Consider the following 15,049-nt stretch of genomic DNA (forward strand, 5'->3'; position numbering starts at 1 on the left):
TTAGCAAGTGCTCTCATGATACCTAAGGTGGATGTGGCTTCACAACTTCTCTCCCCGCCACCACCCTCCCAGAGCTTGAGCCATTCCCAAATATGTGTTAGGACTGAGCTAGGAGTTTAATGCTGGTTCCACCACTACTTCAATACCTCTGTGATTCATTTCAATGTCATGCCTCAGTTTCCCTGTTATTAAGAGGTGCACATGCATGCATACAAACACTCTAAATCACTCAACATGTTTCCCATGCAGCTTTTCTGACTAGTTACCTGCCGTTCACGCAAGGATCTTAAACGTAAAGAGCTAAAAGAAGTGCTCAATATTAGTTTCCAGAACAGATGCAGGATCTGGTGCTGGATACTACTAGATGTTGCTCCTCTGAAAACATCAGGTGAACAATCTATCAAAAAACCAGCGCTGACCTCCTTTATCCCCTGCCCCTCTTCTTCCTCCTTTGCCTAAGGAACGAATCTTAATGTCAGCGTAAACTTACTGTATATATATATATATATATGGTGTCTGAAATTACCTCGGGCTGGATTCAGTGACTCAGATAAACCCTTCCATCCCGCCTTCCCCTTGCTTTCCAAGTAAAACTTGGGAAGCAGTAGTCTACATCTGTTATCCGAGATTATTATTATTTACTGTTGCAGTAGACATCTACCCGGACTAATGAGGACTGGGGCTCCATTACTGTAGATGGTAGACCCACCGAGTAAAAAAAAAAAAAAAAAGTCACTGCTTTAAAAAGTTGACAATCCATCCCACGACAGTATTCCACAAAGGCGTGTACCAGAGAGCAGGAGGAAAGGGGAAGGCGAGGGAGCAGGATAATGTAATGGCATAAACCACCCATGTGCACAGGTTGATGGGTCCAGTCCAAGTAGGGGCTGCTGGTTTTACGACTCTCGAATGATAACTCCCCCCTCGGATTTCTAATGCTTCTCCATTAACTCTCCCCGCCGCCAGTTGGAAAAGGTGACCTGGGGCTCTGCGCACACGGCCGTACATGCCTACGTGCGTGAATATACAATCATCACATTTTAAGTAATTTAGTGCTGTCTGTTTTGTCGCGGACAGTCTCTCCCTATCATGTGTACTTCTTTTAAAAAAAAAAAAAAAAAGGGGGGTGGAAGGGAGGCAAAAAGCGCGTACGCGTGTTTGTGCAGACAGACGGTACACTTGCATCTTTAAACTCTGTGGGAGTTTGGGCCCCTTATACATAAGCCGCCGTCCCTCCTGGGGTGTCTTCTCCTTAATTACGTTCACGTTAATTTAGGCGCTTGGGACCGGCTCACCCTCTCCCCCAAGCCAGCAGCCTCCACAAACATCCTGAAAAGCAACCTGATCAGATGTTCCTCCTCTAGGCAGTTACAGGGATTTTTCTCTCCCAAGCGGTTTGGAGCGGGCGAGCGAGAGCGCTTGGGTTTTCCAGCCTGCTCCTCCCACCAGAGACAACCTCCCGCTGCCTCTCCGCCGAGCACCACTGCACACACGGCTCCGCCGCGGCGTGCGGGACGCGGGCAGACCGCGCCGCTCCCGCTCCCGCCGCCGCCGCCGGGGGAAGCGCCTCGGGCCGCCGCCGCCGCCGCCGCCGCCGCTCCGTCCATGGGCCGGGGCCGCTAGGCAGCCCCCGCCGCCGCCGCCGCCGCCGCCGGCGGGCCGTGAGCGGGCTGCGGCGCCTCCGCGGGGGCTGCCGGCCGCCGCAGTGAGCGCGGGGCCGCGCCGTCCCTCCGCGCCGCTCCGCGCCGCGCATGCTGCTGGGGCGCGTCCCGCGGCGGGGCAGCCCCGCGCCGCCCCTCCGCAGCAGCAGCAGCAGCAGGAGCAGGAGCAGGAGCAGCAGCAGCAGCAGCAGGAGCAGCAGCAGCACCAGCACCAGCAGCAGCAGCACCAGCCGCCGCCGCGCCGCGATGCCGGCGGCGGGGCGCGGGCAGCCCGCCTCCTGGCTCCTGGTGCTGGGCGCCGCCGCCCCCGCCCTCTGGTTGCGCTGCGTCCTCGCCGACTTCACGGTGGACAACGAGGTGCACTCCAGCTTCATCCACCGGCGGCTGCGCGGCCCCGAGCGCCGCGAGATGCAGCGGGAGATCCTCTCCATCCTCGGCCTGCCGCACCGCCCGCGGCCCCACCTCCACGGCAAGCACAACTCGGCCCCCATGTTCATGCTGGACCTCTACAATGCCATGTCCGTGGAGGAGGGGGCGGCGGGGGCCGCCGCCGAGGAGGGCGAGGGCTTCTCCTACCCCTACAAGCCCATCTTCAGCACCCAGGGGCCGCCCCTGGCCAGCCTGCAGGACAGCAACTTCCTCACCGAGGCCGACATGGTCATGAGCTTCGTCAACTTGGGTGAGTGCCTGCCCTCGGCGAGGCCCCGGGGCCGGAGCCGGGATGACCGGGCGAGGGAACCGTGCCGGGGGCGGCGGGGGGGAAGGCCGGAGCGGGGCCCCGGCCACCGACGGGAGGGCAGGGGCTGGTGGCGCAGGTGGCCGCGGCGGGGACCTCCGTCCGCGGCGGGTCGGATGGGCGGCAGCCCGCCGGGGCGAGGAAGGGCAGGTAGCGGCCCTTGGGAAGGCGGCCGCTCTGCGAGGCGGCGATTAAATGGCAGCAACGTGGAGAAGGGCTCCGACTTCCCGTCACGGCGTTTGGACAGCCGCAAGCTCTCGCCACGCTCCACCCCGCGCGCCGACACGCTACGTTCTTTGTCGTCTTCTCCCTTTGATAGTCGCTTGCCGCGCTTCAGAAATTGGATGTGCAGGTAGGAGTCGGACAGGACGATTAGCGGGTCCGTTCCGCATCCCGCACCGCCAAGGAAGACGCGAAACCGGGGCAGGACCACGGGTCCCGGCACGGCTCCCGGCAGCGGGCTGGCGCTCGTGCGGGATGCAGAGCCACCAGGGCTGCCTAGAGGGATAGTTCCCTGCGGCATCCCAGCGCCGCGCTCCCTCGGCCAAAGGGGCCGAGCTGCTCGCACATGTTTTCCTAATGGCTTGAGAGGGATTCCACAGTAAATCCTTATTTACTCCTGCAGCTTTTTCTGTTGACCCCGGTTTATGCAGCTAACTCGCCTCTTTTCACAAGCACATGTGGATGGGTTTATGCAAATGATAGAAAGTTGGCATGCTTTGTATGCGGCTCGCTAGGCCTCTCTAATTGGATGCCACGGCCCAGTCTGATTTCTATTTGCTTGCTGTAGATTGCACACCCGTGTGGACTGACTTGGCCGGATTTGAGTAAAATGTTGTCGGGATGAGCATTCTATTTTAAATATATAATTATAGACCTGGTTCACTCTATCCATTTTTAGACCTCGTCATGTGCAGCTCGGAAACCACCACACGTACAGATTGGGTGCCTGCAAGTTCGAGACAGAATCTGAATGGTATTTCCAAAACAAGATCAACTCAAACTTTGTCCCAAACAAAGGGACACTCAAAGAGCAAGAGGAGCCCACCTCTGGCACGTAACCCGCTAGGGATTACAGACACCCCCTTCGCCAATAAATCCATTAACACCTTTACGGATGTCACTGTTCTGGACACTTCCACTGTCTGGAACTTCAGAGGCAACAAAGATTAAATCACCACCTAAATCACCACCTCTCTAATCCCAGCGCTTTAACTAACTGAAAAAGATCAGTAGCTGTGAAGGCTCTGTGACACACGTTAATAATTATTAGACACGGTAGCCATCCCGGCACAATTCTTGCGCGACAGGGAGACGTGGGACGCTGTGGGAGATCTCTAGTTTGCATGAGCTGCACCTCCTTATTAACTACCATAAGCTTCACAGCGGGAAGCTCTGAATTACATCTGGCCTGGGGGCTGCGCTCTTTCAGAGCGCTGGTGCTTTCCATTTGGAGTTACAGTGTTTGTCTAATTGCTGCTAGATGCTTAAGCCGATCAGCAGTGATACGTTTAAAATCAAATATTTGAGCAGCCAAAAATACCAATGGCGGTCAAATACTTGACTTTAGAGATAAGAGCGATCTTGCTAACATTGTTCTCTGTGGTTCTTGGGTCATACGCCATGTACAACCACAGCGCAGGGAGAGTCCTGAACAGAAGACAAAGGATGTTGAAATAACGATAGCGAAATTCACACTTCTGTTTCCGTTTCGGTAGAGAGGAGAGAACCTTTATGAAACGTGTAAGTACCTAATGGAAGGGAGTTGAGCTCTGGGGAAGCAGCTCTGCTCCTCGGGTGTAGTTATTTACTGCGTAACTTTCACCAGTGAAACTGCGGCGCTCCCGCCCTATGCTTCCTACGTCAGGAAAAGTCACCTTTGCGGCCCATGGCAGTTTTACATGAAAGGAATTAATATCCCCGGTAATCAGGTCCCTGATTATTTTGAATACAAAGGAGTGGCATGGATCCATAAACTGTGAAATAAAAATTACGTTTTGGATATGTCTGTTTCTATGTGAGAACTTTTTATAGAGCAGGTTTTACCTGTATAAACTGTACATAATCAATAATCGATATCGCGATGTGATGTGATGATTACAGTGAATGTATTCATTCATTTCAACCTGCTGGGTTCTGTAGTCGGCTTAGAAATCCAGAAGTGTTCTTTGTGCAAAATACTTAATTACCGTTTTATTTAATTGCTGTCAGCATGGTCAGCGAGCAGTAAGAGCGCAGGCAAAATCCAATAGGTTTTAAGAAGGACAGGTGGAATTATTACCAGCAAGGCACATTTCGGAGGTTTATCTGTACTGTTTTGTTCCCTTGTCAACAGTGCATGCCAGGACGAGTTTAAAAAGGACATAGATCTATAATAGCTTTCTTCATCACTGTGCACACCTTTCATCCCATTATAGTCATCGGTCTTTCATCTTTATAGGACAAAGACAGGCTTGTTTATGGACGTTTTAATGAATTAGACCAGCCACTCGCTCCCGTATATAGTCAAGTACAACACCTGCTTTGATATGAAGGTGAAATTAGAAGATCTATTGTAGAACTGATATTTTTTTGGAGACTTTCTACAATGATCCCTTTTAAAGTAGAGCTGAATTGCTAAATGCAGACTGTAGTAAACTGTGTCCTAGTTTTGTAAGAGATACTCTGTGAGCATTGCATTTCACAGGTAGGCTTTTATTACTATACTAGAGCCATCACAATGTGGAAGTGTCACAGCATAATAAAGTTTCACCTTAGAATGGAGGGAGTAAAAGTGAGTAAAGAAATAATACTTTTAAATTTCAAGAAATAAAACATGTTATTCCAGGCTTCCAAATGCTAATCTACAAACCCACTTTTTTGCTTTATTCAAAAAATTACGTTGCTAGCTTTACTGGGCTACATAGTAAAAAAACCCAACAACAAAACTCCCACACATTGATTTCTATGGAGATACTGTGTATATTTATTCCAGAGAATTTATACTGGGTATTGGTAGGGAGGAACCAGAATACAGGTGCTCCATTTCAGGGTTATGTTGCAGGGAGCTTTGTACTGAGCATGTAATGTTACTGTAAAATCTTGACAATTAATTAGATTTAGATTTATAACCAGTTAATTCACAGGCTACGTTTTGTCTTAGCTTACACCTGTGCTAAGATGGATGGGGAATGGATTTGTGTCAAGAATGAAGTTACATGTAAATTAAAAGAGAATTTAGCCACAGTGGTCTGACTAAGTTAGTCAGTTAATTACTGGCTAATTTTATAAAATTTATTACTATAATTTCAGTATTTGGAATTTCATTTCAGATCCTGTCCAAGTACAGTTTACAAACTGATCCATTTTAGGAACTGAAAAAATGCAAAGCATTTTTTGCACAAGTTTAATTTCAAGTTTATAAACAGCAACTAAGGAGTAAACATCCTCCAGATTACTTAGACCTTCTCTTCTAAAAATAATTGAGTTGTCCTTATGTGGGTAATCTTGCCTTGGTAAACAGACTTGCTTAGAATATTTTTCAAAAGAGTCGGCACAAGTGATACGCAACTTGTTAATTTGTCTCGTGGTTGATTATAAAATGAACAACATTGTTTAATCCTGGCAAAAAATGGGGGGGGGGGGGGGTGGAATTAGTCATTCTTGGAAGGAGCACATGAAAGTGGCTTTTGTTAATGTAAATCAAGAAGCTGAAGAGCCCCCAAGTTTCCTTTTATTTCATACCATCTGGCTATCCTTTTTGTTGACAAGTGTTTGGCATAGAGAACCATCTCTTTGCCCTTTAATAACAGGCTTTAACACTGTAGGGTATTAGAAAAAGATTCTATAACAGTTAAAAAATTTCCTTCGGGGAATACTTTATAAAGTGAGCACGGGCTGCAGGCATTTGCAGCTGTAACCTGGCTTGTGTTAAAATTTGGAAGGGGCTGCCTTGCATTCCAGCTCACTACAGGCCTTCATTGGTGTACAGCCAAAGGTTAATATAGATGTCACACAGTTTTTCTTTGGAGAGCCTCAGATATAAGAGTACGCGTACAGCTGTGTTTTTAGTAACCCTTTCATAATCACTTCTTTTAAACCTCATTTTCCTGCTTATATAAATCAAAGATTTTCAAGGATATTTGACCTGGATTTGAACTTATTTGATCTTCACATATTTCTCACTTGAAACAAAGCAGATTAAATGCTAGCCCTGGATGCCTGGTCATGATCACATGGTTTGTCCATACATTAGGCCAAGCCCTCAGCTTTTTTTTTTTTTTTTTTCCTCCTCCACCTAGCGCTGCTATAAGCTCTCAAGCCTGAACAGGTACATCCTGTAATTGTTTTCGACAGTATGGATATATGCAACACTTGGTGGTATAAGATTAGCTAAGGTAGAAAGCTTGCAGCGTACTAAAGGTAGGAAGTACAGCGACCGCGCAGCAAGTAACCGGCCGGTATTCTTTGAACGTACAGACCTGTTCTAGAGAGAAATTAATTCATTTTCTAATTTTCAGGTGCAAACCGGCAGAGCAGAACAGGAGCTATTTACCTCCGCCGTAGGGGTGCGGTGGTAGCAGAGAATGGAGCAGCCGAGGACAGATGTCCTCATGCAAGGCAAAAGCACGTGGAAATTGTCCCCAGCCGCTCACACGCTTCTGCGGCGGATTTATCCCAGAAGCAGGGTCTTTCCTCCGCTCCCACACAGGCTGTCCCGGGGAGGTGAAGTCCCCTCCGGGAACTGTAGTTTAAAAGCCAAAACACAGCGGCACGTAAAGTGCTTTGAAGGAGCCAAGCCTTGATGGCCAGATCTTGTGATGCTTGTAACAGGAGTTAGGCACAAGTGAAGCGTACAGGACCCGCTCCCGCCCGAGCTCTGCTTGCCGGCCGTTTTGCTCGGGTGCGTGTGTGTGTGTGCATCCCCCCGTTGCTCCTTTTGCGAAGGAGGTTTAATGGCCTCTGGGCAGGCAGCATGAAACCAGGCATTACGTTTTCGGCTGTAAATAAGCTTGAAACACATTTTCGGGTAGGGGAGGAGAGATGTGCGAGAGAAGGTTACACAAGTGGTTGGAAACATTAATTAAAAAAAAGATTATAACTATTAAAGCCTAGTCAGGGCTGTTGACAGGCTCCTTTTAAATAGGACACTGCAATGTTTTAGTTTAATACATTCTGGCAGTGTCACCGGGGTTAAGGCTAATACTGGGATGTGTGGATCCTGTCATGTTATTGTCAGGAGGAATGCAGGGATTAGGTTTAAAAGTGGCGGTGGGTGAGCGGTGCAGCTGTGTACACTTATTATAAAAGATTTAAGTCCCACTGGTAAAATCAATATATTAAATTGCAAGAGCCTCTGTTTTTAATTAGTTTAAATCAAATATACTGTTAGTGCCATTATGGCTTCTATCCTTGGACCAAGTGAGGAAATGCTAATATTTATACGGAAACTGTTAATTTGTGGTTAAAATGATAACACATTTAGTTTTACGCATCTAAATTGTTCTAACTCAATGAATACCAGCGAGAAGTCGCAAGGACGGATGACATTATCTGAGCAAGAACACAAGTAAGAAAATTTTGATAGCACGCCCGATAAAGAGACTACCTGTTGATACACAGCATTAAGACACCACGGTATTTTAAGCGCTTTCCGGTGGTACGGTCCTCCTCTCTGGGGCCTGCATCAAAATATTCATGTGAATTAACTATAAATATATTATATATATAAAAATAAAATATGCTATTATATGTATACATTTTTTCTCTAAAGGGAAGGAACTTCTAAAGAAATGAGCGAGCTGTTTAAATTAGTTTCAGGATGAAGATTTTCATTCTACAACTGTTTGAAGTAAATGGGACTAATCACATGGATAAAGTTCTGCACACAGATGTGTTTGGAAAATGGAAACCCAAGAGAAAGTTCTTGGCTAGGTCTTCATTGGTGTAAATTGTCAAATTTCTACTGAAGCTGGCCCTATGGTCTCATTTATACAACTGTACGTCCAGAGTAATTCCCATAAACTCCCTCTTGATTTGCACTATCACAGTTGAGAACAGAATTGGGCCAAAGAAATGCCCCTGTGTTGAAATAATGAGCATGCAGTAGTTTCTGCTAGAGCTTCAAACAGTTTTCTCTCCTAGTCTTGAAATTGTTTTTGAGGGAGGTTTACTTTACTGCAAATAATCAAAACATGAACTAGCTCCTATTAGTCACTGCCTATCATTATTAGCCCAATCCATGTTGTTGAACTACAGCTGAATTCCCATCTTTGCAACAAACAGAATTTAACAAATAATGTTTGACAAAAATGTGAAACTGATATTTCTTAATAAAAGACATATTTCATATGGAGAAACTTCAGTGATGAAAGATTCCTGGTATCAAAATATCTGAATCACAGTACAAATAAACAGTGTGTTGTAAAGACTGCGGGGCCAAATTCCGTGCTGGAGTAATTCCACTGAAGTCAGTGGAGTTGTGCCAGGAGATGAACTGCCATCTAGATTTTTTTGGTGTACATGTGAAAAAAACAGAAGCGTTTTAAGATTTTGTCGGTAAACATCTTTGCTAAGAAAAACGTTGCAGGTAGCAAAGCTTGAATCGATTCAAATTCAAATACCTCTTTCAGAAATCCTTATTTTGTTGATGAAAAATACAAAGTTCGCCAAGAGCCCCTTTATTTGGGTATACGTTGTACAATTCCATTATTTATACATAAATTTATCTGATCCGTTACAACAGGTAACGTAAGAGGATCTTGGGTGTGAGCTCATATGTGCAAGCCCCACGGTACTGTGCCATGCACACTCTTTTAAACAGTTGTGTTGACTACATCTTGAAGTCAGTGAAAATCCTTTAGTGATCCAGATTGAGTGGATTGAATTAATGGCAACTTTGAGACTACAAGTTTTAGTGTAATTGCTTTATTGTTTTGGAACCAAGATGCTTACAATCCAGTTCCTGTGCAAACATGTTTAACGTGTGTTAATGTGTTTCAAAACCAGACCCTCTCCGCAAAATTCTGCTTTTCATTAATTGACATCAGTAGCATGGTACAGTATTTCAAAGCGCTGGCCAAATATAAACTGTGTTTCTAATTTCCTTACTTTCCTGTGTTTGGAATGCCAATGTTAATTTGTTCCCATGGAAGAGTGAGAGCTGCCAACCACAGTTTTATATAAATGGCTTTACAGTGCAGGGCTGCCAACATTAAATGATACTTAGGAATTTTCATGACATTTTGTATTTAATGCTTGTGTGTGTATGTGTGAGAGAAATAGAGAGAGATATATGGGATGTTGAACAGCACAGCCACTGATGATCAAGGCAGATGTTGGAAGAAATTTATCCTTTGAGTAGCTGTTACTTAATGTTTCTTCTCATTTAAGACTGTTTAATAATCTATCAGATATTACACAGCATATGCCTTCTGCCTAGAAAAAACTATTTTGCAGTGAATTTTGTTGCTAACTATCCAAACAGTTCTGTGGTTCCCCCCACCTCCCACAATTTTAGTTATTTATTAATAGATGAGCAGGACTTTTGTTTGTGTTGCTATTCTGATCATTATGAACTAGATTGTAAGAATGTGATATTACTCAGCATGAGAAAATGTGAAAGGAGAAAAAGCTGCCACAACTCAGGAATAGGGGGATTAACCGATTTTCATGAAAACTGCCAACAGATAATTTTTCTTTAAAAGAATAGGAGTAGCTAGATAAAATCATTTGCTTTCTTAAAGAAATTCAAGCATGAACATAGTTTCTTTAGTGGTATGTACCGTCTTTGTACATGAAACAAACATGAAGTTCCCTTTAAACAGATTTATTTTAAAATGATGATGGTGAAAACAAGGTCTGTTTATGTATTTCTCCTTTTATTCCTGGAGGATATTCAAAATACAAATTGTTCGTGTTTTAGTAGATTCCTCTTAATGAGTGCTATGGTTTATCTCTCAATTTTCCCATTTTATTGGAACAGGTGCAACGTCTGCCATCTGTGCCAGCTCCGCGCTATACCAACAAACAAAGTGTTGTTTTGGTTCACTGGCTTTAAAAGTCTCCTGAGAGTAAAGAAATGAAAGAGAAAGAATTTAGAAAGTGCCTAGTGAAGGAAAGGCACTTCAAGTAATGTGCTTTGTCACTCAAGTCTTCCCGTAAATTACCTTAAACTATTTCTAAACTGTTTGAAAAATTTTATCCATAGAGTATTAAGTTTCTGTTGCATCTCAGAGGTCCCGTGCTATTCTTTATCATCTTTATCCTACCACAGTAGATTCGAAGTTAGACTTTTTTCTTGTCAGGTTGAGTTAAATTTTACAGGAGTAAGAATTCCTTTTTCCTTGCCTTAAAGTAGAAGACTTGTAAATTTTCAGTTTTTCACTGTTTCTGATTCCAACTCATTAAAAAGGTAGTGCAAATAGCCATCCAAGTTTAAACAAGATTATGTTGTAATTAGACAGACAAACTCATAATTATTTAAGGGCTAAACCAACAACAACCCTTTCAGGTTCATTTTGACAGTGTTTATCCAGTGTATCTGGAAAGGCTTACAATTAAAGTGCCTGAAGGGTGGGGATGAGATTTTTCAGCATGCAGTCAGTGCTATCGGGTCCACCTGGCCTGGGAAACTATGCAGGCTTTGTAGTAGAGAAAATCCTTTAACTTAGATCTTCATGGCAAGCTCTTAAAAGCTACCTTCCTTTAAAAAAAAAAAAAAAAAAAAGAAGGGAGGGGGAGAGGGAAGGCGCTGCTTCCCTCTACATAATAATTAAAACGAGCAAGTGCCTTCTTAGGCTCTTTAGGATGAGGGAACGCTATCAGGCTGATCGGGCCGATAATCTTGCAGCGCATCCCTTTTTAGAGTTTTGCCTGTTGTGCGCAACTGCCTTTCAAATGAGCAAAAAGTTTCCTCTCGTTAGGCTGCAACCTCCCAACGCGCGATGCTGGTCTGAATTACACCTCCACGCAACGCCACTGATGTCACCGGGCAATATCCTCAGCTGGAGCAACCTGGCCCAAGGCCAGCCCAGCACTGAAGTCACCACAGTTGACACCATCTGAGGAGCCGGCACAGTGTCTGTACCAAGTTTTGGGGGGCTGTAAATCAGGTCGAGCTTTGACTCTGTTGCTGGAGCCACTGGGCCAAATCCTGCCTTCGCTGGCACCGGTGGGAGTGCCTCGGTCCTCTGATTTTACCAATTGTTCTTCCCACAGCACAGTGGCAGTAAAACTTTTTAAGAGAGACCAGAAGAACCCTGGGAGAACTACTAAAAAATGCTCATAAAATAATACAGCATCAGTAGTTGGGAGTTATAATTCTGATGGAGAGACAGGTTTCTTGCTGAGCAAGGATTAGGAACAGGGCTGGTAGTATTTCACTGCTTGTGTACCTGAAACGCCCATTGACTTTCATGAGTCCTTCAGCACCCCGAGGGAAAGCAAGTTCAGCTTTATCATTGAAATGGAAGATTAAAAATTACTGTAATTTAGAAACTCTGAATTCTGGTGCTTACAATTTAGTAGTGTTCAAATACTTTTGTATCGATATTTTAACAACAATTTATTTACATCAGGCAAGTATCTATAATGCCACACAAATGATAATCATTCACCACTAACAGGAATCAATTCCTAATTGTATCTGTTCTACCCACGTGCTCGATGCTGCTCCTCCCTTGGTTCTCAAGGTTAAAAATTAATTGCTTCTATCACTAAAAATATTCTGAACATTTTAATCTTGCTACTTTTGTTTATTACTGTGAAGTAATTATAATCCCACAGGGACTTTTTAGATGTTAATAAAGAGCACTGCACATCACTTTTGCTGAAGCTTGTGTGGCACTATAAACATCATGCTGAGTTTAAGTTCCCCTTTCTGACCATATCCTTAAAACATCCAGCATTTATTTAAGAGAAAGAAGGGGATTTTTTTTTTCTTTTTAACAAAAAGAAATAGAAAGAAAAAAAAAAAAGAAGTAACTTTAGCCTCACAATCTGCTAGCTACATAAAGCAGTAAATGTTCAGTTGAGACAGGGAAAAGCCAGAACTGCTGGAGATTGGTTGTTTCCTTTTGGAGGAAACAATAAATGTGCCCACTTGTATTTTAACAACATTACTACTGGGCCCCCTAATTACACAAATATACTTGTAATAAAGTGCAGAAGAGAAGAGCTGAAAAAGAATCATTCAGCACAGATCTTTCTCTTCAACTCGAAAAGAAGGGTTTGAGTAACCACTCTTAAATCTTGGCCCAAATCAGAAGATGAAGATATTTCAGCACTATGTGATGAATCATTTGTCTCCCGAGACAGGTGAAAAGGAGAAGCAAATCAGACATGTGGTGTAAAACTTCTCTCATTGGTGTGAACAGAACTTTGACCTCTGAATACAATAGTTCCTGCAACTCAGTGGCATGCATTATAATCAAATTACAAGAATATTAGACTCCATATCCACAGAAATCTCTGACCGTTACGCTACATTAAAACCTGACACAGGGAATACAGAAATACATAAAAGAATCCAGAATGATGCAGAAACACGTTCAAGCAAATGCCAAGTGTTTTTTTAGAAAACAGTAACTGTCATTTTGCTCATTAGTCCACAACTGTGAGATGAGGACTGTTGCACTGAAAAATCTCAGTCAGTGTGTCTAATATGCTGAGAGTCTTTCCTCCCCACACTGGCAGTTGTAGCCCAACAAGAGAGTAGCGACTGGTAGGCGAGAGACCGAGCTGCAGAAGAATGATCTGTGTTCCAGCTCCTTGAGCGACGCTTTCATAAACGCCATACTCCCATTTCTGTGCTATTTTTAACAGTTGCACGCAACAGGACGTGAACTGCGTTCCCTTCATTCATACCAAACCGATGTGAGGACGCGAGGGTGTATTACAACAGCTGATCTTTTACCCCAGAACTGCAATTGCAAAATTGTGTTTGAAGACACACAAACCCAAAACAAAACAGAAAATGCTGTTGTTAGGGGCTGACTCAGGAGGCCTGGATGGCCCAACCCTAGTGAGAGGCTCCGTGTCAGGAATCCAGCCCTGCGATCCGCAGTGTGGTATGCAGGGCTAGGTGCTGCTGATGTCACCGATGGGCTTATCTTGTACCAAAAAAAAAAAAAAAAAAAAATTCCTCTTGTATAATAGGGATCGTGGGTGGGAATTAAACTGGAGATAAATCTTCTCCTAACCTTCAGATGCTGTTACGCCTGGGGTGTTGGCCACCAACGTTTCAAGTGTAAACGGGCCAGACACATCCTCGCACTCTATACCTGCACATATATATGTATATAGAAGTTTCCTGAGGACATTTCTGAAATAACAGTTTAAACTTGCCATCACTCTAAGACACTAGCATTTTACATCTACCAATGGAAATATATGTGGATGTCATCGACTTACAGATCTTTAATATTCATAGATCTCAGGCCCATATACCAAGTTATTAAAAGAATAAACAGGCCCCTGCCTGTTTCTCAATAAAAATAAATGCGTTGCACAGCAAACATTCCTAGAAAGCAAAAAGATTGTACCCAGAAGCTACGAGTCCCATCACAGGCAAAAGGACAGCGAGTGGATGTGGAGCGGCTGGCAGCGAGCATCATTCCCGGGCAATGACCTCCTCTCCCGCTCCCGCGTCTCAAACCCCGGAGGCTGTGCTCAGCGCCCCACCTGATCTCAACTATCTTGGCAGCACAGAGGAAACACGATGATCTCAAAGAAAAATGTGAAATAGGTCACAAAGTCCTACTATCTTGAGGAAGGGCACTCCGGAGTATCTTTTTAAGCAGTAATTGAAGTCTCTAATCATTATTTTCCAAAATGTTTCCTCCCACCCCTCCAAACACTGTATTTCTATCTAATAATCCTGGCTTATAAACTGTGTTAATATCCCTGGACCTCCCACGAACAGAACACCTGAAAAATATGCAATAGATGTAACAACATGGCTGCAAGAGGAGCTCTGCTCTTGCAGGGATTTCCCCTCCAGGGCAGATGGACCTTTCCCCTGAATAGTTTGTTGCCCCCTAATCTCCCAGCGCTTGCCTGACCGAGAAAGGCACAGATGTTTGTTATTGCATAGACAAGCTCAAAAGGTCCAGCCGATTGCAGTCTTACGGCACGGCTCGGAGTGTATACATTCCAAGTTGAAATTTCGCTGATTACAATCGAAGGCTGAGATTCTTATCTGATGGCCGCATGTCTGATATCGACTGGTTATTTTGTAATATCCCACAAACTACTTTCTCAACAAAAGCAGAATCTGGGATTTCAGCTGAGAAATCCAGCAAGTCATATGGTCTCCAACCTGGAAAACTGGTTTTTGAATTATTTTCCTTTTATCACAGCAAACCACAAAAAAGGCTTGATTCCCTGTGCCTGCGACTCCCGCCGTGTTCCTCCCAGGGAGCCTGTGCAGGTGTAGACCCACACTCTGGAATATCTGGGGGATGCTGGTATTGTTGTGGCAATACAATATTAAAGGACGATTAATTAGATATATGTTATTTATTTGGGCAGCTGTTCAGTAGATGAAAGGAAGTCTAATGCAAATGAAATGAGTAAGTCTTAAGAGGCCAATGTGCAGTCACTTCTCCACTCATGTCCCTTAGCGCGGCTGGGACAGAAACGGGCGCATTCCTTGGACAAAAATGAGGCATCT

General features: G+C 44.5%; 1 protein-coding gene across 1 annotated transcript in view; it reads left to right on the top strand.

Moving 5' to 3' along the window:
* The first annotated feature begins 1,222 nt into the window (after positions 1–1,222).
* The window catches only part of BMP7 (bone morphogenetic protein 7), a 48,608-nt gene continuing 34,781 nt past the window's right edge, over positions 1,223–15,049 (top strand). The window contains exon 1 of the mRNA XM_030008266.2: positions 1,223–2,340. Coding sequence (XP_029864126.1) covers positions 1,752–2,340 — 589 coding nt within the window. The 5' untranslated portion in view covers positions 1,223–1,751. The remainder of the gene's footprint in view (positions 2,341–15,049) is intronic.

This window comes from Aquila chrysaetos, chromosome 3 (assembly GCF_900496995.4).
Source record: "Aquila chrysaetos chrysaetos chromosome 3, bAquChr1.4, whole genome shotgun sequence".
In the NCBI taxonomy this organism is placed as follows: Eukaryota; Metazoa; Chordata; class Aves; order Accipitriformes; family Accipitridae; genus Aquila; species Aquila chrysaetos.